This window comes from Loxodonta africana, chromosome 4, assembly GCF_030014295.1.
Source record: "Loxodonta africana isolate mLoxAfr1 chromosome 4, mLoxAfr1.hap2, whole genome shotgun sequence".
Taxonomy (NCBI): domain Eukaryota; kingdom Metazoa; phylum Chordata; class Mammalia; order Proboscidea; family Elephantidae; genus Loxodonta; species Loxodonta africana.
The window spans coordinates 12,095,481-12,121,170 of record NC_087345.1 but is presented as its reverse complement, the minus strand read 5'-3'; the positions used below and the strand labels follow the sequence as shown (position 1 = coordinate 12,121,170).

The 25,690-nt window shown below is 42.0% G+C and overlaps 1 protein-coding gene across 5 annotated transcripts in view; it reads left to right on the top strand.

The window, feature by feature from the left end:
• XPNPEP3 (X-prolyl aminopeptidase 3) overlaps window positions 1–25,309 on the top strand; it is a 90,408-nt gene extending 65,099 nt beyond the window's left edge. For 3 of the 5 annotated variants that reach the window (XM_010599311.3, XM_023559895.2, XM_010599312.3), the window contains exons 8-10: window positions 12,400–12,577; window positions 13,958–14,078; window positions 15,783–19,913. In XM_010599311.3, the coding sequence (XP_010597613.1) occupies window positions 12,400–12,577; window positions 13,958–14,078; window positions 15,783–15,949 (466 nt within the window). In that variant the 3' untranslated portion in view covers window positions 15,950–19,913. Of the gene's footprint in view, window positions 1–653; window positions 7,703–12,399; window positions 12,578–13,957; window positions 14,079–15,782; window positions 19,914–19,938 lie in introns of those variants that run through there. The other 2 variants (XM_010599310.3, XM_023559896.2) reach the window with 2 other exon arrangements.
• Window positions 25,310–25,690: the final 381 nt, after the last annotated feature.

Here is a 25,690-nt window from a genome sequence, read left to right as displayed (position 1 = left end):
CAGCAAGGGGTCACGTTCTGAACAAGGCAGGGGGCTGATAATCATCCCCTGAGGGTCTGTGAGGAAAGCACGTCCCTGTTCCCTAGAGTGCACAGGTGGGTGGATTCTGAAAATGGACCGTGGGCAACCCAGTGCTTTTGGTTGTAAGGACTGAGAGGTACCAGTTATCCTTGGACCCCTGTTGCAGGTCACCGGGTGACCTGAGTGGAGCCACCTATCCTTAAGACCCCAATGTGGGTAGGTGAGGACCCTGTTTAATAGGCAAAGTGGTGTCGAACATCAAATACCCATCTCTCCACTGCACAGCTGAAATGGTTAGAGTCTGCCAACAAGGGCCTCTTCTCCCGAAATAGGCCCACACAGGTCCACGCGGGGGGAAAGGTGTTCAAAGTCTACGGACCGTTTATACCTGGACAGGAGCCACTTGTCCTGAGCTCCCTAGGTTAGTGGAGCTGACAGATTATTTTTTCCCCCAATTGTGAATTTATTCCTTTTCTAAGGCCAGGAGAATGGCTCAGGGCACTCAGCAGGACCTATCTCAGGCCCAGGGAAATCAACAGCCACTGAAGCCAGCTTAGAGGCTGGGGACATGGTAAAATATATGCAGGTACTTAGCTTTTGCCAAGAGCACTGTTCTTCTCTGGTTCTGGCAGTATGAGTAGGCTGTGCAGCTGGCTGTTTCTCGCTGATGAAACTGCATCCGAATACTACCACCAGCCCACCGAATACTACCGCCAGCCCACCGAATACTACCGCCAGCCCACCGAATACTACCGCCAGCCCACCGAATACTACCGCCAGCCCACCGAATACTACCGCCAGCCCACCGAATACTACCGCCAGCCCACCGCAGTCACTCCTGGGAGTAGTGCCTGAGGGTTCCCGGGGATTCAGGATCGGCAGCTCCTCTCCACTTGTGAACTGTCTCTCCCTTACCGCTGCTCAGTCCATTTTCTAACTTTGCCTTTGATGTTCAGGGCTCCTAGCTTCTCATAAATATAATCATTTCACTTGTTTTTTCGGGTCTTTGTTGTAAGAGGGTTCACCAGAAGCGTCTGACTACTCCGCCATCTTGGCCCTGCCTCCCCAAGTCTGGTCTTTTTTTGTGAATTTGAATTTTGTTCTATGTTTTTTTTCCAGCTCTGTCTGGGACCCTCTATTGTGATCCCTGTCAGAGCAGTCAGTGGTGGTAGCCAGGCACCATCCTAGTTGTACTGGACTCAGTCTGGTGGAGGCTGTGGTAGTTGTGGTACATTAGTCCTTTTAAGCCAAAGATTTTATATGCTGCAAAACCCACTGTCAAGTGTAAAGGGCACAAATTGTTATCAACATGTAAGAACTCAAGGAATATGAGTCCTTCAAGAGGCATCTTCTTGCTGTGCTGTCCAGTATGATAGCCACTAGTCACATGTGGCTATTTAAATTTAATTAAAATTGAATCATATTTAAAATTTCGTTCTTCATCTTCACTGGCCACATTTCAGATGCTCAATAGTCACATGTGGCTGTTAGTTACCGTATCAGACAGCACAGGTACAGAGCATTTTCATCATCACAGAAAGGTTTATTGGACAGTCCTACACTAGAGAATGCGTTTCAGGCGATCAGAATGACTAAGGATACGCTGATCCGAGAACTAGTGGTGAATACTAACGAGAACTAGTGGTGAATACCAAAGACAGTTCATTGTAGAACTAAGACTAGATGAGGGCTAAGAGAAAGAGAATATTGTATGTAATGGCTATATGATAATGTAGAATAGTACAACTGTTTTTTTTAATGGGGGACAGTGAGAACAGCATATGTAAAAAATAGTCTTGGTGTTTTCAGTAATCATGTTGCTTGTAGTATTTATATTATTCTGAGACAATCGTGTGTATGATATGGGATAAAACAAGCGAGTAACTGAGATATTGTATTTCTGTCATCCCTGCGTCCTTGAGAATTAGTATTCTCAGTATGGAAGAAAAGAAGATAACAAAATAGAGATTAAGTAAAAGCTCTGTAGCCTCAAATTTGAAATGGAAGTACCAACATGAGCTCATGTTTCTTTTCTACACTATATACTAAGGCGAACATACAAAGTGTTTCTTGTTTTTTTACCTTTCCCTAGTTCTGTCTGCAAAAAGACTAGAAATAAGGACTAACTTAGTAGCAATGAGTACACCTAGTGTCAAAATGTAATTTCTCACTAAAAGAAATGAGCGCTTCCTGGAGAATTGATTAATTCCAGATCATGGTCAGGAAATTTACAAAAATGAGCCTGGAACATCTTACAATACCAGATAGCAAGGAAGTTTTCAAAGACCACTAGGGTCATGGCAAAAAGGCTCGGACACCAACCTGAAGATATCCTACAGATGAAAGATGGGGTAATTTAAGCTTCAGTAATAATAATTCTAGTAGATTTAGATCCATCAAATAAGTTTAAGTCCATGAGTTTATAATGATGTTTTTAAAAGAAACAAAATAGATCACCTTCAGGGGATAATGTGAGCCAGTCGATTACATTGAAAACGGGTAAATAAAAGGAAGAATCAAGCGTTTATTCTACCTTTATTATATGAACTGTACCACTGGGTAACCAAATAGTTTAGGCAAAGTTTCTCTTTTAAAATAGCCCAAGTAATAAATGAGAAATTATAGGATTAGAATATTACCATTTTGCAACTCCCATGAATGAATAGATATAAGCAGTAAGCATCAGCCACTGCTAACATCACAAAAAAGATATTTAGACATTATGTGCCTCTTATAATTTGGCAGATACTTCATATAATCTAGTCAAAGGGTTTGGACCTGAGTCTGATCCGCTCTCTGAGTCCAGTGCCAATTTGCAGGGAAAACAAAGGACAGAGGAACATGTTGAACTGCACTGATGATGCGTTACTTAACGTCCATCAGTGCCTTCTGTGAAATAGGACGTTATGTGCTTTGCAAACACCATATCGTGTACAAGAGAGGCATGCAGGACTGTCACCACGTGGCCGGCACCAGCGCTGTGGCACCAAGGGACTGCACAGAAACTTTGGCTCTGCCGCTGCCAGTCCTGTGTGGTCACCACCTGGTCTTGTAGAGCCACACCTGGCCCCCCCAGGAGAAGCGTCCACCATCCGGCCATTTGCCTCCAGGGGCTCCTTTCCCTTCCTTCCTCCCTGCCTGCCCTGCCCAGGCAGTGGACTTTAAACTCTGCCGGGCCTGCCCCGCCTTGGCCTCTGCCTCCTCCCCCAGCTGCCTTTTCTGCCCCTCCTTCCACCACCTCCACTGCAGCCAGGAGACTCAGCCACAACCTCAGGAGGAGTCCTGGTCTTGGGCCTGGGCCTGACCTGCAGCAGCGGCCTTGTGAAGCATCCCCCTTGGTGGCTGAGCGGCATGTGCCTGGTCCCTGCCAAAAGTGAGCGCAGTGGGACAGGCAGCTGAGAATGGGCACTGGGACCCCCTCCCTGCCACTCCAGGGCCAGGGCTAACGCTGGACCCAGAGAGCTAGTGAGAGATAGGATCTGTAGTACTTTAGCAAAGTACATCCACCCGTTCTCCCATCGGGATTTCTGGACTCTGTCTGGACCTTATGAGACCACAGACATACCTGCAGTTGGACACTGCCTGAACCTCTATATCAAACAGCCTGGATTCCTTAACAGAAAATGAAAAAGGGTGGGGAAAGTACCTGTTGATTAGAAAAGGCTTAAAAGAAATACCAAACTTAAGGTGAGCAGGAAGAAAATTGCCTTGGGATGCACATTTGGGTGATAAAAATATTTTTTAAGCACAAAGAATGAAGAGTGACTGCTAATGGATAGGGGGGTCTTTGGGTACGGTGGTGAAAATGTCCTGGATTTAGGTAGTGGTGATGGTTGCACAGTTCTAAATACATGAAAAACCAATGAATTTTACATTTTAAAAGGGTGAATTTTATGATACATGAATAATATATCTCAATAAAAAATGATAAATACTCCCAAAACACACACTAGGAAGTGATTACTATAAAAGTTTTATTATAATGATTATTTAATTGGGAGGATTATAATTGAGATGAGACACACGGGAAAGGGCTTCTGAAATAGTTGGCCTAGTTCTGTATTTTACCTGACTGCTGTTCACGTTGCAGTAATTTCTCAAGGTATATATGTGATTTGTTTGGCTTTCTTTATCTGCGTTTTGTTTTACAATAAAAAGAATCTTTAAAAGAACACTAAGTGGAGATTCTAAAGGTGAAAAATACAATAACTCAAATGCATAATTCGCTAGGTAGCCTTAACAGCAGATTCCATCCAGCAAAAGAATCAGTGAATTTGAAGACGGATAAATAGAAATTATCCAGGCTGAAAAACAGAAATACATTGCAGAAAAATTAACAAAGCCTCAGGGACCTATGAGGATTTTCAAGCAATTGAACATACACTGGAGTCCCAGAAATTGAAGAGAGAGAAAACGGGGCAGAAAAAAAACATTTGAAGAAATAATGGCCCAAAACTCCCCAAATTTGGTGAAAGTCTAGATAGCAGCCAGAGAAGAACAACACATTTGTTGTTGTTGTTAGGTGCTGTCAAGTCAGTTACAACTCATAGCAACCCTTTGTACCATAGAACGAAACAGGCTCACAATCGATGTTATGCTTGAGCCCATTGTTGCAGCCACTGTGTCAATCCATCTGTCTTCCTCTTTTTCACTGACCTTCTACTTTACCAAGCATGATGTCCTTCTCCAGGGACTGATCCCTCCTGATAACATGTCCAAAGTATGTGAGATGTAGTCTTGCCATCCTTGCTTCTAGGGAGCATTGTGGTTGTACTACTTCCAAGACCGACTTGTTAGTTCTTTTGGCAATCTATGGTATATTCAACATTCTTCACCAACACCACAATTCAGAGGTTTCAATTGAAAACACGATGGGTTGGGTCAGGTGCACCTTAGTACTTAAAGTGACATCTTTGCTTTTTAATACTTTAAAGAGGTCTGTTGCAGCAGATTTGCCCAATGCAGTGCGTCTTTTGATTTCTGACTGCTGCTTCCATGGCTCTTGATTGTGGATCCAAATAAGATGAAATCCTTGACAGCTTCAGTCTTTTCTCCATTGATCACGATGTTGCTCACTGGTCCAGTTGTGAGGATTTTTGCTTTCTTTATGTTGAGATGTAATCCGTACTGAAGGCTGTGGTCTCTGATCTTCATCAGTAAGTGCTTCAAGTCCTCTTCACTTTCAGCAAGCAAGGTTGTGTCATCTGCATAACGCAGGTTGTTAATGAGTCTTCCTCCAATCCTGATGCCCCGTTCTTCTTCATATAGTCCAGATTCTTGGATTATTTGTTCAGCATACAGATTGAATAGGTATGGTGAAAGGATACAACCCTGACACACACCTTTCCTGACTTTAAACTATGCAGTATCCCCTTGTCTTGTTCAAACAGCTGCCTCTTGATTTGTCTATAGATTCCTCATGAGCACAATTAACTGTTCAGGAATTTGCATTCTTTGCAATGCTATCCATAATTTGTTATGATTCACAAGTCAAATGCCCTCGCATAGTCAGTAAAACACAGGTACACATCTTTACGGTATCCTCTGCTTTCAGCCAGGATTCATCTGCCATTAGCGATGATGTCCCTGGTTCCACATCCTCTTCTGAATCGGACTTGAATTTCTGACAGTTTCCTATTGATACACTGCTACAGCCACTTTTGAATGACCTTCAGCAGAATCTTGCCTGCATGTGTATTAATGATGTCATTTGATAATTTCCACATTCAGTTGGATCACCTTTCTTGAGAATAGGCATAAATATGGATCTGTTCCAGTTGGTTGGCCAGGTAGCTGTCTTCCAAATCTTGGCATAGACAAGTGAGCACTTCCAGTGCTGCATCTGTTTTTTGAAACATCTCAATTGGTATTCCGTCAATTCCTGGAGCCTTGTTTTTTGCCAATACCTGTAGTGCAGCTTGGACTTCTTCCTTCGATACTGTCAGTTCCTAATCATATGCTACCTCCTGAAATGGTTGAAGGTCACCAAATTCTTTTTGGTATAATGACTCTGTGTACTCTTTCTATCTTCTTTTGATGCCTCCTGCGTCATTTAATATTTTCGCCATAGAAACCTTCACTGTTGCAACTCAAGGCTTGAATTTTTTCTTCAGTTCTTTCAGTTTGAGAAATACCGAGCTTGTTCTTCCTTTTTGGCTTTCTATTGCCCGATCTTTGCGCATGTCATTATAGTACTTACATATAGACTTGCAAATAGACGTGACATTACGTGTAGAGGAACAATGATTAATGACTGACCTCCTCCACCAGAAAGCAGCAAAAGGACACTTAAAGTCAACCAGGATTCTATATCCAGCAAAAGAATCCTTCTTAAGTGACAGTGAAGTGAAGACATTTTCTGATAAACAAACACTGAGGGAATTTGTTGTCACCAGAACTACACTACAATAAATGCTAATGAAGTTGCTTAGGCTGAAGGGAGGTGACTCCAGATGGTAATTTGGACCTAGAGGAAGGAAGGCAGATCACCAGAAATGGTAAATATTTAGGTAAATATAAAAGGTGATACTTTTTTTTCTTCTGTTAATGTCTTTTAACTGTAAGACTACATTGTGGTGTTTATAATGTATATAGATGTAATATGACAGCAATAGCACAAAGAGTGAGGGGAGTAAATAGAACTCAGCTTTTTCAAGGTTCCTATAGTTTATGTAGCTGGATAATGAGTAAGGAAGACCAAAGAATAATTAATGCCTTTGAATTATGGTGTTGGTGAAGAATATTGAATGCACTGCCGGAAAAAGGAACAAATCTATTTTGGAAGAAGTACAGCCAGAATGCTTCTTAGAAGCAAGGATGGTGAGACTTCGCCTCACATACATTGGATGTGTTGTCAGGAGGGACGGTTCCTGGGGAAGGACGTCATGCTCGGTAAAGTGGAGGGTCAGCAAAAAAGAGGAAGACCCTCAACGAGATGGACTGACACAGCGGCTGCAACAACGGGCTCAAGCATAACAATGGTAGTGAAAATGGTGCAGTACCGGGCAGTGTTTCGTTCTGTTGTGCAGAAGCTCACTATGAACCAGAACCAGCTCATCGGCACCAGAGCAACATATTTTATGTGAAATGCTACAGTACTGTGCAAATCAGGATAAATTAAAGACGTATATTCTAATCCCTAAAAAAAACACCAAACCCATTGCCATCGGGTTGATTCCTCCTCATCGCAACCCTATAGGACAGAGTAGAACTGTCCCGTAGGGTTTCAAGGAGTGGCTGGTAGATTCAAACTGCCGACGTTTTGTTTAGCAACCACTAAAAAATCATGCAAATAGGTATAGCTAAAAAACCAATAGATTAATTAAAATGGAATACTAAAAAATATTTTATTAACTCAAAAAAAAAAAGAAGGAAAGGAGAAAGAAAAACAGACCAAAAAAAAAAAAAAAATGTTGTGTGGGATATGGCCAAAGCAGAAATTTATAGCTTTAAATGCTTATATTAGAAAAGAAGTTTCCACTTTTAGAAGTTATCAAAAATACAAGTAAATTAAACCCAAAGTAAATAAGCGGAAAGAAATAATGAAGACCAGAAATTAATGAAATAGGAAAAAAAGACAAACAGTAGATAAAATTAACAAAGCCAAATGTTTATTCCCTTGAGAGATTAATAAAATTGATAAATTCTCTAGCAAGCAAAAAAAAAAAAAAAAAGGAGAAAACGTAATTATCAGGAAAGAAAGAGGGGATATCGCTGTAAATCTTACAGATGTCAAAAAGATAAAAAGAATTGTTATAAATAACTGTATGTCAGTAAATGGCAATTTCAATGAAATAGGCAATTTTCTTGGAAAACACAATTTACCAAAACTTGACACAAGATCAAATAGAAAATCTTAGTAGCCCTGTACCTATCAAGTAGGACTAATTTCTTAAAAATTCTCCACACAAAAAAAACTCTAGATCCAGTGGTTTTACTGATGAATTCTGGCAAACATCTATGGATGAAATAATGCCAACCTTACTCAAGCTCTTTAGGAAATAGAAAAAGAATACTTTCCAAGCATTTTTTTGAGATATAACCAATATATAAAATATATAACCAATGGGGTTTATCCCAGGAATATGAGGTTACACACTTTGGATGTTTTCAGGAAGGATCAGTCCCTGGAGAAGGACATCATGTTTGTAAAGTAGAGGGTCAGCGGAAAAGCGGAAGACCCTCAACAAGATGGATTGACTCAGTGGCTTCAACAACGGGCTCAAGCATAACAGTCATTGTGAAAATGGCGCAGGACCGGGCAGTGTTTCTTCTGTGATACATAGGGTCGCTGAGTCAGAACCGACTCAAGGGCACCTGACAGCAATAGTGAGGTTATCTAACGTTCCAAAATCCCTATTAATCCATCATCCAGAATAAGCAGAAAAATCAAATGATCATTTCATTACCCAGAAAAAGCATTTGACAAACTTTAATAGCCATTTATGATGAAAACTCTTAGCAAACTTGGAATAGAGCGTTCTTAATCTAATCAAGACCAGCTTCAAAAAACTACAGCTTACACAATATTAATGGCAAAGCACTTCAGATTGGGAAGAAGACAAGGATGCCCACTGTCCCCATTTGTATTAATTGTTGTACTGGAGGTCTGAGCCAGGGCAGTAAAGCAAGCAGAAGAAATAAAAGGCATAAAGGTTAGGGAGAACAGGTATAGAAGTGTCCCCTCGGATGAAATGGTTGTTTACATATAAAATCCTGAGGAACCATCAAAAAACTACAAGAGCTAATAAACAGGCCTTCAAACTGTTCGTTTTGGTTTGAACCCTTGCTGAGAATTTGCATTTCCACCCCAGATATACTGAGTCAGAATCTACTTTCTCAAGATCCCCAGGTGATTCTTATGAATAATAAATTTCAGGAATTCCTGCTCTATTAGTGGCTCTCAGAGCTGGTCCCTAACCAGCAGCATTAGCATCGCCTGGGAACTTGTTAGAAATGCAAGTTCTCAGCAGGGTCAGAACCTGGATGAACCAGTTTAAAGCCCTGGTAATAAGTGAGTTTAGCAGGGTCTCAGAATATAAGGTCAATATACAAGTATCAATCTGTGTTTCTGTATACTAGAGAAGAAAACATTGGGATATGAAATTTTTAATAATTCATTTATAACATCAAAAAGCATAAAATACTTAGGAAGAAATTTAATAAAAAATGCACAAAATCTTGATGCTAAAACTGTAAAATACTACTGAGAGAAATTAAAGAATACCTAAGTGAATAGAGAGTTTATATTCATGGATTAGGAGATTAAATATTGTCAAGATGTCTTTTCTCCCCAAATTATCTGTAGATTCAGCATGGTCCCAACCATAATTCCAGCAAACTTATTTTGTAAAAGTTGAGAAGCTGATTGTAAAATATATACGGAAATGAGAAGGACCTAGAATAACCAAAACAATTTTGAAAAGATGAAGGATTTAAACTACCTTCAAGGCTTACTATAAAACTACAGTAATCAAGACAGTGGGGTACTGGCAATAAGATTAGGCAAGTAGATCAATGGAATGGCATGGAGAATCCAGAAATAGACACGCTTATACAGTCACTTGATTTGAGACAAGGGTGTCAGAGCCTTTGGGGAAAAGAAAATCTTTCAAGGAATGATACTGGAACACTGGATATCTGTATGGAAAAAAGGTAAAACTCAACCCTTACCCAGGCCATATCTAAAAATTACTTTGAGATGGAATATAGACCTAAGCATAAGTCAAAATTATGGAGGTTTTAGATTAAAATATTGGAGATGATTGTCACCACTAGAGGGTAGGCAAAGATTTCTTAGGACTTCAGAGAGCAATAATCATAAAGAGAGCAAAACCAAAATTGATCAGCTAGACTTTAGCAAAAATAAACGGTTCTGCTTATCAAAAGACACTATTAAGACAATGAATAGGCAAGCCAAACCAAACCAGTTGCTGTCCCGTTGATTCCAACTCGCAGTGACCCCATGTTTTAGAGTAGAACTGTGCTCCATAAAGTTTTCAAAGGCTGATTTTTTAGAAGTAGATTGCCAAGCCTTTCTTTCAAGTCACCACCTTTGGCTGGACTCGAACCTCCAACCTTTCAGTTAGCCCCCGAGCATGTACACTGTTTGCACCATGCAGGGACTTGGAGGCAAGCCCGAGACTGGGAGAGATTTTTTGCAAGACATGTATCTCACAAAAAACGACTTGAACAGAAACTTCACAAAGAAACATATCCAAATGGCCAATACACACTTGAAAAGTATTCATCATTTTGTTAGTCATAGGGAATACGGATTAAATTACAATGAGACACATCCACTAGAATGGACGGAATTGAAAAGATGAACCACACCAAGTGTTGGCGAGGATGTGATACAACTGGAACTCTCATATAGTGCTCATGGTAATGTAAAATGCTGCACCACTTTGGGAGGTTTTTTGGCAGCTTCTTATAAAAAATAAAAATAAACAGCTATGCTTTGACCCAGCAATTCCACTTCTACATACTTATCCAGGAGAAATGAAAGCATATGTTCACCAGAAGACTTGGACGAGAAGTTCGTAACAGCTGTATTCATGTCGCCACGGACTGGAAACAACCTCATGTCCGTCAGCAGGAGAATTAATACACAAACTGTGCTCTGTTCATACAACGGAATACCAGTCAGCAATAAAAAGGAACAAACTACTGATTGAAGCAGCAGCATCAGTGACTCACGTGGACTTTATGCTCAGTGAAGGAAGCCAGACAAGAAAGAGTGCGTACTATATAATTCCATTTATATGATATTCTAATACAGGCAGAACTAATCTAAGGTGAAAATACCAGAATACCGCTTAGCTCTGAAGGCGAGGGTATAAGTGAAAAGAGACATGAGGAAATTTTCTGGGAGTTGGAAATGCTGTCATTACAGGGATGTGGACGCATCCATTTGTCAGAATTGGGCAGTTCGGGTTTGGGTAGTTCAGTGTACATAAATTTTCCTTTGGACGTGTTATCGGGAGAAACCAGTCCCTTGGTAAAGCAGAGGGTCAGTGAAAAAGAGGAAGACCCTCAACGAGATCAGTTGACACATTGGCTGCAGCAATGGGCTCACACATAACAATTGTGAGGATGGCACAGGACTGGGCAGTATTTTGTTCTGTTTACATAGGGTCCATATGAGTCGGAACCAACTCGATGGTACCTAGCAGCATAACAAACTTTACATTAGAAAGTGAACTATTAAAAATATAATTAATAATAGAGAGATGGGGTGGAATGTCGTTGAAGTTATTGATACAAGCATAACAATGTTGATAATGGTTGAACTTGAAAGGTGGGTACATAGTCATTGATTGGACTAGTACATCGTATTGTTGTATTTAACCATTATTCTATTAGGAAACATTTAGATTGTGTCTAATACTTTACAGTTATCAAAACATTACAGTGAACATTTTTGTACATTTTTTTCAATTTCAATTATTTTCTTAGGATGAATCCTTACAGTAATTACAAGCTCTAAGTGTATGAGCGTCTTTAAGGCTTTTGACTTAATTGGCTGTGCTCATTTATACTCCCACCACCAGTGTATGAGAATTCACGCCGTATACCACTCCAGCTCACTTTTGTCTCATTTTTTTCTCTGGGATTACTAAAGAAATCGCTATTCTAACAACACTCAGATACTAGTAAGATTCTAGGCGCCCAGGTATTGACTAGTTTATCCCATGACACTGGCTCCACCTGTCAGAAATGGAGCCCTAGGCTTTGTTTTTTTTTTTGCCTTTTTTTTTTTTTAATGGTAGCCTGTACACTTGTGGTATATTTGAGTTACGACGAACCGTACTAATGACCTAGTGACCGTCTGTTATTTGTTTTTCATATATCTTATCATTAGTAATACACACTACATACAATGTTGTATCACACCATTTGCTGGTGTTCTCATTCTCAGATGTTCATTCGCAGATGTTCAAAGATAGAATTTATAAAGGTACTGATAATAAAAGGCAGTAATAATGAAAACGTACCCCCCAAAAAGTTTTCAACTTATGTCAGAATGGACTTAATGACGGCGGTGTCGGAACAGAACCCCGTCATAAGTCAGAGACTACCTGCACTCTCAGATATGAGCAAGGTTGAAGGCTGAGCCTGGCCTGGCCCTTTGGGTGCATTCCTGGCTGGGTGCATCTTCTAACCTGCTGACCATTTGAAGGAGCTGCCCCAGCTTGAAGGAGTGAACATCTAGGGCATGGGGAAGGTCCTGTCACTAATGATAGCTGGGTGCTTATCAAATACCAACAGTGCCCCATCATCATCATCTTGGAGTTTTTCTAATCACACTTAGAAGCAAACTTCCTACATTGTCAGATGATTGCAAATTCAGGTTCTTTGGTTTCCTGTCCGCAGGTTCACGGCACCTCAGGCAGAACTCTATGAAGCTGTCCTAGAGATCCAGAGAGTTTGTCTGACCCTCTGCTCCCCTGCTTCGAGCTTGGAGAACATCTACAGCACCATGCTGACACTGATAGGACAGAAACTTAAAGAGCTGGGGATCGTGACCCATCAGAAAAATGATGCATTCAAGGTACTTCTCTTGACCGCTTTTTCAAGAACACCTAACATTCTGCTCAGGTTTTACCCTATATAAAGCTGAAAAGATTTAGAAATAGTCTTTGTGACACTTCATCTCAAAGAGGCTGAGATTCAGAACTCGTTCAGGAGAGACTTAGATTTAATTATTTAAATTGAATCAGCTCCAACTCATGGCAACTCCACACGTGTCAGTCTACCATGCTTCATAGGGTTTTCGATGACTGATTTTTTAGAAGTAGGTCGCCAGGCGTTTCTTCCGAGGTGGGTGGGCTCGAATTGGCAGCCAAGCACATTAACCTTTTGTACCACCCAGGGACTCCAAAGTCAAGCCTGCGTGGATTAAAACAAAGGGAGTCAGTATGTATTTCTCCCAGAAGATGGCAGCACCTTCTGGTTCATTGCATAAAGCATAACTAGCTAAAGAGTCAGACAACACAAAATGAAGTCTGGTGCAGACAGGGTGGAAAAGACACAAAAAAGGAGGAGAGGCTAACTCTTAATCCTTCCGTGGTGATTCTGAAAAGGAAGAGGTTGAAAGGGAGGGTGTTTGTTGCTTCAGGGATGTTGAAACATTAACAGTATGCCCTAGGACCCCGTCTTGAAGGGAATTTTGTCTGCATCCCAAATGTGAATAGTGTTCAGTAACAATGGAAAGCCTCAGCTTTAAAAAAAGATGATGGGTGCTGAAGCCGTGCAGACCATTAGGCATCTCCCACTTCCAAGCTGAGACTGCCAGGGCCTCTTTATCAATAGAAAAGAAACTATAAATTTCCTCCTGCCAAGGCCAGCAAATCTTTAATTAACCGATAGAAGAAATGTCTAGGCTGGTAGATGCCCAGTAATTATGCTATTGTTTGATGTCTCATGCCCACTCCACAAACTGCTGTGAGACGCCTCAGGTCTCTAGGGTGGGCTTCCTGAGAGGTGTGTAAGAACATGGGAAAGAGAGCTATTCTAACTGTCACCAAAAACCAAACCCATTGCCATCGAGTCAATTCAGACTCATAGCGACCCTGTAGGAGCAGCCTGAGCTCTTAACCACTGTGCCACCAGGGCTCTGCATGGTCACCGCCACCCCTCGAAATAAAGAGATTTTCATTTGCCTTAGTCAGTGCTGGAGTTGCCCAAGTCAGGATGTTAGTATATTAACTAGAGGGGATGGAAGTACAGGTTAGTTAGAATGCCACTGGCAGAATTGCATATAAGAAATGGCAGTTTATCAGGCATCTTAACTATTAGCCCAAGAATAGGTTAAACATAAATGGCAGAACCACAGGGGAGGTATTACCATGTGTCTCACTGGTTTCTACATGTCCAGCTTTCCCCTTAACCGTCATTGCCCTAATAACACTGTGGTAATTATCTTTTCCAGGCTGCTCGAAAATACTGCCCTCACCATGTTGGTCATTACCTTGGGATGGACGTCCATGACACTCCCGACATGCCCCGTTCCCTCCCTCTGCAGCCTGGCATGGTGATCACTGTCGAGCCAGGTAAGGGGATTGCTAACGGCCTTTGACCCTGGGTTACATAGAATAATAATGCGAGCTAGCAAGGTAGACATTGTTTGTTCTTACCTGAACCAGCATAATTAAACTACAAAAAACAAGAAAATGAACCTCTTTGGTGTGGTAGGGAACTTTATTTGTTTTACATTTATGTTTAGCTTTCTCATTTAACATCACACAGTTTGTTTAATTTGACTTCTCCTATCAACAACAGATGGAGAATACTTTCCATAAGTAGATATTAAGAAATAAATCTTTTTTAAAGCTGCCTCTGCCAAGGCCAATTTGTGTGAGTCTCCCATTTAATAGTGGCTGGACCGCTCGAGGAAACCCTGGTGGCGTAGTAGTTAAGTGCTACAGCTGCTAACCAAGAGTTTGGCAGTTCGGATCCACCAGGCGCTCCTCAGAAACTCTATGGGGCAGTTCTACTCTGTCCTATAGGGTCGCTATGAGTCGGAATCGACTTGATGGCATTGGGTTTGGTTTTTCTGGTTTTGGACCGCTTGAGCTTCTAAAGTGCCCGAGGCATTCATGCAGAGAGATGCTCAGGTTGTCCGTGGTCTCAGTTACAACACCTCTGCAGACTGCGTGGAACTGCCCAGGATTATCCCGTGGCTTAGTACCCAGGTCCTTTCTCATAAGCCCCAGAGAAAGGGAACAATCTAGTAGGTTAATGACTTGGATGGTGCTGGGCGTTGGTCAGAATTCTGAAGAGAAGTGGTGGCTACAGTGGATGTGAAGATTGTTGTTAGGGGAACTGGTTTATAAACGCTGATACTGTCTTTGCCATGAAAACGGATCTCAGTCTTAGATTCAAGTGTTTTCATCTCTAAATTATATAAACCTTATATGGGCAACGTCTTGCCTACCACTCTCTGAGCCCAGCCGTACGTTGCTGTCTGTGGTCTTAGCATTTAGTCCAGTCTAGCTGGTACATAGGTGTTTCCTTAGGCTTTGACTACGTCTTCCTTCGCTGCTCTTTTTCTTTTTATGACGGAGCAGTATCTGTGAGTTTAGAGGAGGAAGTTGATAATTTGTTTCACATGAAAAGACCTGGTATCTATCTGACTTCCTGTTTAGAAAAGATACTGTGGGCTCTTAGATTTTTCCAAATGTCCATTGAAGTCCTCCTGTTTCCCTTACTTTGCAGCATATATTTATATTTATAGCTTATTTGAGAAAAAAAATTTTTGATGACTATTTCCTCAACTTCTGGTTAGTTAGGCTGATAATCTGTAAGTGTTTAATACATTTTACCATACCTTATATCTTTATTTTAGCAAAATGCCCATCTTCCCAGGGCACACTGGGTGGAGAAGGATGCGTTTACCTAACCTGCTAATCCCCAGCATATACTGGCCTACTCATAAACTGAATAATTTTGGTAGCCTGCTCGAGCCACTAAAATATGACAGAATCGGGATCAACGTTATCGTAGCTGTATGGAGCCTATAGTTAATATATAAAAATAATTACAAGAATACTAATAATGGTAGTCAACATTTATTGACCATGTACCAGGCCCTTTTTTTTTTTTTTACATGTTAGCTCATTGAATCCTCACAGCTCTGTTGGGTAGCTGCCATTAATATGCCGGTTTTACAGATGAGGGCATTGGGACACAGAGAGAAAAACTTACTAGCCCTAAACCACCCAATACTGTCTTTGATTCTTTCCTCCGCTTCCCAGGCATTTATATTCCGGAGGATGACAGAGACGCCCCCGAGAGGTTTCGTGGTCTCGGAGTACGAATTGAGGATGACGTCGTGGTGACTCAGGACTCGCCCCTCATCCTTTCTGCAGATTGCCCCAAAGAGATGAGTGACATCGAGCAGATCTGCGGCAGGACCTCCTGACCCTCCTCACAGCCCCAGGCATCTCAGGTTCCTCCAAAGGGGTGTCCGCCGGCACCTGCGCATGTGTGCTTTCTGAGTGTGGCTGTGTGTGCACTGATTCACAGCTTCCATGTGGGAGCGCGGCGGCTGGATGAGTGTATGTGATTGTGTGTGTGGGGTTTTTGTTGTTGTTTTAAGTAGATGGAAATCTGGAAAGCTGAGTTTTCAACTGTATGTTACTACAGCTTTAGTAACGTTAATTCTGAGAGTTAGTGACCCGGGCAAGTTTAATTTTAAATGTAAAGAGAGGTCTTGGTTACATATGTCCGTGCATTCTAGTTAACACGTTTAGACGTACAGAAAAATTCCTTTCTTCTCTCCAGGTCCCTCCTTTTTTTGCACTTTTGCTGAGATCCACCTGATATTGTAAGATCTTGGTGTGATGCTTATGTTTTGAGCTAATTGTCAAGGTCTCTGCCTGTACTATAAGCCACCCATTAGTGATTGTGGGCAGCCAGTACAAGCCTTCCATAACTCCTCCCTACCTAGTCTGGATCCTGCAAGTCTGCTGGAGCCGCAGCAGGCCTCATGAGCACTGGTGTCCCACGCTCCTACCCTTCAGCCACGCCCTACATTCCAGCAACGCTAGCTGTCGAACAAAACGGTTTTGAGCCTTTCTTGCCATTTGGTTGCCTGGCGCCTGGAAAGTATTTTAGGATTCTGTTAAGGAAGGAAATGGAAGAGAGAGAAAAGTATGTATTGCATCCAGTACAGGTCCTGATTTCCATCTGTCTGTCCTCCCTAACTTAAAGATGGTCCTTTGCCAGAAGTCTGCTCTTCCTTTATAGATTCTTAATGTCCTGCCCCTCCTAGCACACCCTAGATGCTGCCCCAGCCAGGGAAGAGCCTCTCCTTACCCTAGTAAAGTCAGAGTCGTGGTACCCAGTTTTCAGAGAAATGCTCCTTATATCCTTCAGTGATTCCCTCTAGAGCTGATAAGAACAAAATACAGAATCCACCAAGTACCTGTAAATGCCTTACGATCCTCCCTTCCTCTGATGTTGGCACTGGAAGTGCAGGGAGTCATATTTCTCTAAACACAACATGGATGCAATTATACAACTCAGTTTGCAAGGTGAACAGGCTAGACTCCTGCAGATGGTTTCTTCAGGAGCTGCTGTCAGAGAAGGAGCCTTGAAGAACCAGTGTGTTCACCTCATCAAACCTGGACATGAGCCCAAGAGTATAAAACCAGCTGAATGATAGAGCATAGAATTTTTTTTTTCTTTTTTTTTTTAAATATTTCTCTTAGGGGAGCACATGGTAGGGATTCACACTATTTGCAGTCCTGGAAGTTTGCCTACCTTTGCGGGAAAACTCAAGGTAGGTACAGAGCCAAAAGCAGGCAGGTAGTGACTTCATCAGGAGACAGAGGTAACGTTATACACCATAGTGATGCTGTCCTGTCCTAGCAGTGTTCTTCCATGAACGCCTGGCTTTCATAACCTTATCTCAGCGGCTGCAGGGATGGATGGCTGCACAGTTGGAGCAGCCATCCCCTCCTGCCTTCCCTTCCCACTCCCCTTCAACTTCTGCGCTACCTTCTGAAGAAGAGACGTGAGAATAAACCCACAGCACTGGCTCCTCTCACTTGTCCCCTCACTCCCTGGGCCTGTGTGGCCCCTACAACACTTTCCTTGGAGTGAGTTTCTTTTGTTTGTTTACAATCCTGGAGTGAGGAATTTCCTTTTCTTCCTGTAAATCGTTTTCTGTGGTCTTTAGCTTTCTAGTTGAAAATCTAGATGGCTTTCATGTAGAGTCGCATTCTTGGACACGAAATTGATTTCTCCTGGTTAGGGAAGTAAGATTCCAGTCAACTTCTGCAGATGTTGCTAGTGATAGTTAGAATGACAGTTGTGGAACTCTTCCGTGATTTTTAGTCCCTGACTCAGGTATATTGTCCTTTGAGTCCCAGGCTAACCAAGGCACCTAAGCATTAGAATCAGACTATCAGAACCATTAAGAGACGACGTAATAAATATCTCATAGCAACGTTTCAGGTGCTATTTAATACATTCAGGATGAGTAGAGCAGATAATGGAGTCCTGGTTACACCGTGGTTAGGGGCTTGGCTGCTAACCAAAAGGTCAGCAGTTCGAATCCACCAGCCACTCCTTGAAAACCCTATGGGGAAGTTCTGCTCTGTCCTGTAGGGGCGCTACGAGTTGGTGGTTTAGAGCAGATAACTGCAGACAGTGCACAGATCTTATTCATTCCTGGCCATGCCACAAACACACCCCACATTTCCACTGGGTGTAAGTATAGTAAATACTCCATGTATACACCTAGCTCTCCTAATGAAAACCTTAATTAAGAAAAAAAATCCTGCAAGTGTTAACTCTGGATTTTTTTCCCTCTGAAATAAAGTTGTAGAGATCTGGTTGCGTCAGGAACTATCCCACTAAGTGGAGGAAGCATACGTGGGTGTCCTCGGCTGCATGTTTTTGTCTCTGTTTCCCCACAATCAGAAAATGAAGACGGTGTCTTTTATTGGAAGCACAGCAGTCGAAATGCTGGACTAAGAACTCTTCCTGTAATCACAGTACCCAAGCTTAGAAAGTGCTTCTGTTTGTATGTGTGTCTTCCTTCAAAACATTACTTTCTCAATTTTTACAAGAACAGAAAGGAAAAAACCCTCACCAGAGACATTGTTTCTTAATTGAGATTCAGATCCATGAAACAAGTTAAATCCCCAGATAAAGACACAGGAAACTCATTATAATAGAAAAATTGAGCTTTGTTAACATTTGTCCCAATGTACATAAGCGACACTCTCCAGCTTCTGTAATGATGAAAAGATGACACAGAGGAAGCGTAAGTGCTGCCTCTCTCCTCCCGTGCCCATGTCAGAGGTCAGGAGTGGAGCACAGTCCAGCCATGGCCTCAGAGTCTGTCCTCACAGCATTTCAGGTGACTGCACCCAGTGAAACAGAGCAGGACTTGCGGCTAAACCCTAGCTGCCATCCCTCAACTAGTACATGATGATGTGTCACCTATTTGTGTATGTGTTAGACGCTGACTGAGGGCCTGCACATGGTGACAGCATGCAGGATCCTGTTGGATGGGGCTTTTAGGGGATGGTTAATTTTTTTACTTTTTAGTTTCCTGAGGTGGGATCTCAAGCCAAGAGGGCATTTCCTGGGCAGATGCACCTCAAGCTAAATTGCTTACTGCTCCTAGAGCAACGCAAAGGTAGATGTGTCATTAAACCAAACTCAGAGCAGAATTCCATTGTCAGAAGCAACAAGCTGGGTTCTCCTGGTTACTCTTCCTATCTCTGCCTGGGTGTCACCGGTGGACCTCGGGGGAGCAGCAGTATTGTTGGAAATCAAGGTTTTTGGGGGACATGCTTCACAAGGGTCTTAGAAAACTACAACCTTTGTTAGCTCTTAGGAGTGGCTTTACATGACTTTGTGCAATTATACAGGTTCTGTTTGGACAAAACGCTGTTACTTGTTAAGGCCCTACGCATTGAGAGTAGATGTGTCATTCCCCAATGAGGGAAAAGCATTTGTTACTGTCATTTTAAAAATAAACTAAAACAATATAGAAGCATACGGCATGTGTGTGTGTTATTTTAGAAGCTAGAGTTTACAGGTTTAAATGTGAGAATATTCTGTTCTATAAAATATTTTATTTTACACAGTATTCATTAATCGCTGTCACAGAATCATTACAGCACATTTGAAGTGATCTTATCAGTCTTAGAAGGAAAAAACAATGGATTCTATCTATGTAGGCCCAGCCTTTTAAAAGATTGACAAAACTGACCCATAGGTCTCCAGATAACCACTATAGCACACAAGACTAAACTATAGCCAATGGGAATTTTATAAAGGCTAGGTTTTGTGGGGAAGTAGAATCAACTTGCAAAATTTTGTCAATAGGTGAACTTTCTCCCTCAGTAAGCCATATAAAGGATTGTAAGTGTAGCTGTCTTTCCCTCCTAGGAATCCTCTGGAGAGTCTGGGGCGCTCTCCAAGGCATGCTTCCCGCCACTGCTCACATCCTGGCATGCATCAAAAGACAGCTTTTTGTGGCAGATTGGAGTAAACTTGAGGGGACTTAGAGGTGTGTACCTAGGACTTCGAGGAAGAAAATTATTGTATCTTTTATATAATTAAGAAAAGAAGAAATAAAAGTTTTACAGGAATTTTTAAAATTGTTTTAACACTTCCAAAACAATATTCTTAAAAATGTTAACGGAAGACTTGAGCTTACTTCTAGGAACATGACTTTTTTTATATGAAGCCAAAACGCACAATTCCAGATCCCGACTTCTTAGAAATAAGGTCTTCAGATTCTTGATAATCACCATATGCAAGAAACCTGTTTGCACAAATAAGTAATAAAAAATTTACAACCACTTTTATGATAATTCAAAATTTTATGATTGAACTGATTAATAGGTAAGCAAAATGTGGCATATCCATACAATGGATATGATTTGGGCATAAAAAGGAATAAGTCAGACTCAAAAGGACAGCTCTTGTATGATCCCACCTGTGTGAAGCATCTAGAATGGGCAAATGCATAGAGACAAAGGTTATTAGTGGTTTCCAGGGGCTGAAGGAGCCCTGGTAATGCAGGGATTAAAGCACTTGGCTGCTAACCGAAAGACTGGCAGTTGGAACCCACCAGCTGCTCCATGGGAGAAAGATGTGGCAGTCTGCTTCCATAAAGATTTACAGTCTTGGAAACCCTATGGGAGCAGTTCTCTGTCCCATAGGGTCACTGTGAGTCAGAAATGACTCCAAGGCACCGGACAGGTGGGAAGAGGGCACGGAAGTTTCAGCTGAAGGGGTACTGATTAATACTCGGAAATGAGTGGTGGTGATGGTTGCACATCATAGTGAAAGAAAGTAAATAGAGTCACCGAATTGTACACTTAAAAATGGTTAAAATGGCCAGCCTGAGACCAGAAGAACTAGATAGTGCCTGGCCACAACCGATGACTTCCCTAACAGGGAACACAACAGAGAACCCCTGAGGGAGCAGGAGAGCAGGGGGATGCAGACCTCAAATTCTCATAAAAAGACCAGACTTAATGGTCTGACTGAGATTAGAAGGACCCTGGAGGTCATGGTCCCCAGACCTTCTGTTAGCCCAAGACAGCAACCATTCCCAAAGCCAACTCTTCAGACAGGGATTGGACTGGACTATAGGACAGAAAATGATACTTGTGAGGAGTGAGCTTCTTGGATCAAGTAGACACATGAGACTATGTGGGCAGCTCCTGTCTGGATGGGATTTGAGAGGACAGAGGGGGACAGATGCTGGCGGAATGGACACAAAAATAGAGGGTAGTGAGAAGGAGTGTGCTGTCTCATTAGGGGGAGAGCAACTAGGAGTATATAGCAAGGTGTATATAAATTTTTGTATGAGAGACTGACTTGTAAACTTTAAATTAAAGCACAATTTAAAAATTTTTTACATGGTTAAAATGGCAAAAATTTTATTACGTATTTTACCACAATAAAATTAAAAATTTTAATTTAAAAATTGATGATTGAAATTAAATTTAAAGGAGCTCATAACTCTTCCATTCACTGACATGTACTGTGACATTTCTTCTAATGTAAATGGATTTCTAATCCAATTGAAATCTTTTATTTCAAATATTTCAAAAGAGTGAGGCTATAATTTATACATGTACCTATATTGTTGGATCAGCCACCCTGCAGATAGCCTGCACTCCAATAAAAGGGCACATCGCTGACAGTAGCAAGAAGAATCTTGTAGGTAAAGTAGAGAGCTGGGCTGTCTGGAACTGCACCTGCAAGGAGCCCTTGCCCAGACTGTAGCCCCCATAACACCCATGGCCAGCAGCACCTGAGGCATCTGAACTACCAACTGTTTCAGCACCTCCATGGCTCGCTTGTCTTTGATGAGCAACAGAGCGCTCTCCAGCTGCTGCTGAAGTACATGACCTACTGGGAGGCCTTCCTTGGCCATGTTTCAGTGGGAGCAGAGCTTCTTGACAGGTAGCAAGTAAGGGGGCTCTGGTTGCTCCAAGCTCCTTCCATCTGGCCATCCTGATGACCAAAGGGGCCAGTACTCCTAGCACACCAATTTCGAGGCACACCACTTAGGGTATTTAATTTAGGATCGTAAAATCTTAACCTGGACAGAAAAATGTGGGGAGCTGTGTAAATATGGACCCAAATTTCTACCAGTGTTTAAACCCCAGGGGTTCTGGATAGTTCTCATCAAATACTATCTTTTCCTGGGAAACCTACAATGGTATGTCAAAAAAAACTTCATCTTGAAAGTGTTATGAAATATTTCACTGTTCGTTGTTTGATTATGCTTCTCTTCGTGTTACAGAGAGAAAATCTCATGAACTGCAGCAACCCTTGCACTGATTATAACTTGGGCAGTGAGCTGTATATTATACTTGAGAGATTCTACTTTACAAAAGGAATCACTGTGCATAGTAAATTGTACTTGATATTGCATAAAGTAGTAATAACAGCCATCGAGTTTCCTTACAGAAGCCTGAGAGAGACTGCTCTTGACAAAAATGTTTATTTGTTCATTAAATAGTGTGTTTTTGGACAAAGTTCAAGACAGACGAAAATCCAAATTAGACGCATTACCCTCTTCAATCCTCCTTTTCTAAAATCTGTGTTAAAAATCTGTATTAGCATGTGCACAATAGGAAGAAGCGGGAGGGTTAAAGGCAAGTTGAGGTTGGTTGTACAGTAAAACCAAAAAACCAAACCCGTTGCTGTCAAGTTGATTCCGACTCATAGCAGTCCTGTCGGGCAGAGTAGAACTGGCCCATAGGGTTTCGAAGGCTGTAGTCTACAGAAACAGACTGTCACATCTTTCTCCCACAGAGCAGCTGGTGGGTTTGCCAACCTTTCGGTTAGCGCCGATCACTTAAGCACTGTGCTCCCTGGTAGTACAGTAAAACCTGTGAAAGCCAGAATCTGTGTAAGGCGGAAACCTTCCAGGGAAGGAAAACTAAAATATTTTTAGGAGCAATAGAAAAGTGGCAAGACTGCACCCTGTCGAAGCAGAAAAACTTGCAAAACCCAGAAAAACAAGCAGTCCCATTGAGTTCTGGCTCTCACAGGTTTCACTGTGTTTAAATAATTAAAATGAGAATTAGATGCTAAATCAGTATCACCAAATAACAGGAATTAGTAATCTCATGGTCCCCTGGGGTCATCAGACCATACCAGAAGTATCGTGTTCGTTTCTGGGTGCCTATAATTAAAAAGATGTGTCTAGGTGAGGATTACCAGGAAATAATGACATTTAAAAAATGGTTGAAAGAGTGGAGGCTATCTCAGGTGGAGGAGAGAAAGGTAAGGGACTCAGATGGCTGGCCTCAAATATTTGTTGTGTGGAACATTTTATGTTGCTTCATTAGGCAGAACCAGGACTGGGAGGTGGAAGCTAGTGATCTTAGAAAATCAGAATTTTTGAGATAAAAGTGATGTTAGCTATTTCATCCAGACCCCTTACGGGTGAGTCTAGAAAGATGGACCTGCCTCAGATCACACAGTGGCTTAGTGTAGTCAGGTCTACATCCAGGTTTCCCAGCGCCAAGATGGGGCTGCTTTTTGTGGCAGCATGCTGATGGCCACAGCCTATTCCCAAACCATTTCCATCCACTTTCTTATGATTTCCAGCACTTTACACCCTCAGATAGGTAAGTATGATACCCTCCCTTTCAATGAAAATAGCAAGGCTTTCAGAAGTAAACTCCCTCACTTTACTCCCTCACTGGTTGCTGTGGCCATTTCTTTTCCTTCTGTCACAGTAGCTGAGTCAACTCAGTGAGTCAAAGGGAGTCTGTGCCACTGCCTTCCTCACTCTCCATCTCCTTTGCCTCTGCCTCCTCAGTAATGCTCCTCTTACCTTCTCCTAGGAGAACTCCTAGGTGGCATAGTTGTTAAGAGCTCAGCTGCTAACCAAAAGGTTGGCAGTTCGAACCTACCAGCCGCTCCGCTGGAGAAAGATGTGGCAGTCTGTTTCCATAAAATGATTACAGCCTTGGAAACCCTATGAGGCAGTTCTGCTCTATCCTGTATGGCCACTATGAGTCAGAATCGACTCAACAACAACAGGTTTGTATTCATATTTGAGAATTGATGGATTTCCCAAACCTACACTAGTAACTACTACTGTGAAACCAACCAAATAAACCAAACAAAACTCGTTGTAGTCAAGTCAATTCCAACTCATAGCAACCCTGTAGGATGGAGTAGAACTGCCTCATACTGTTTCCAAGGAGTGGCTGCTTTTAGATAAGCAGCCAAGCTCTTCACCACTGTGTCACTAGGGCTTCTGAAACCAACCTGAACCTGTTGCTGTCAATTCGATTCCAAAACCAACCAGGGTAACAAAAAACATTCATTATGATAATACTTGAGCCTTGCATCAGTAGGAGTCCCATCAGGAAAATAGAAGCTGCTCTAAATATTTAAAAACAGAGAGAATTTAATTCCAGGAATTGGTTTCACAGGTGCCGAGAGAGTGGCCAGATGAGATAGGGAAGCTTCCCAAAGATGAGCAACAGCAGGAAGCCTCTACCGGCCTCTGGAAAAAGAAAAGGAAATGGGGTTACTCAAACCCACCACAGGGGTTGGACCACAGAGGCCTCGCCTGCTGGTGGGAGCTGGCATCACAGAAGAGACTCAGCGGTTTCCAGGAACATCTCTTGATGCAAAAAGAAAGGGAAAGGAGTACCCCAACTTCTCCTTTTATGCACCCCTTGCCTTTCTCACAGTGCCTCCCCCTGGCAAGCCAGAAACTGCTAGCACTGGCCAGCCACCATGACACTAAGCAGAGCCCAGGAAGGGCAAGGAATAGATCAGGGAACACAACAGATTTTGGGATTTCAAGAGTATATAAACAACACAGCTACCACCACCTACTGATCTGACAAGGATCACAATAGAGGATCCTGGACAGAGCTGGAGAGAAATGTAGAACAAAATTCTAGCTCACAAAAAAAGACCAGACTTATAACTCTGACAGAGACTGGAGAAACCCTGAGAGTATGGCCCTGGGCACCATTTTAACTCAGTACTGAAGTCACTCCTGAGGGTCACCCTTTAACCAAAGATTAGACAGGCCCATAAAACCAAACGATACGAAATGGGCACACCAGCTCAGGTGCAAGGACAAGAAGGCAGGAGGGAATGGAGAGCCCAAGGTTGAGAACCGGAGAGTGTTGACACATCGTAGGGCTGGCAACCAGTGTCACAAAACAAAATGTGTATAGTTTAATGAGAAACTAATTTGCTCCATAAAACTTCAGCTAAAGCACAATTTAAAAAAAAAAAAAAAAGTTTTTTAAATAAAGAGTATACAAAGCTATCTATTCAAGATGCTCATGGAACTCCACATAAGTTAGATCTCAAAAGAAAGTCACCAAGACATAATCAAACTTCCCAAAACCAAAGATAAAGAGAGAATTTTAAGAGCAGCTAGGGATAAACGAAAAGTCACCTACAAAGGAGAGCCAATAAGAATAAGCTCAGACTACTCGGTAGAAACCATGCAGGCAAAAAGTCAATGGGATGACTTATATAAAGCATTGAAGTGAAGAAATTGCCAGCCAAGAATCATATATCCAGCAAAACTCTCTCTCAAATATGAAGGCAAAATTGGGACATTTCCAGATAAACAGAAGTTTAGGGAATTCGTAAAAACCAAACCAAAACTACAAGAAATACTAAAGGG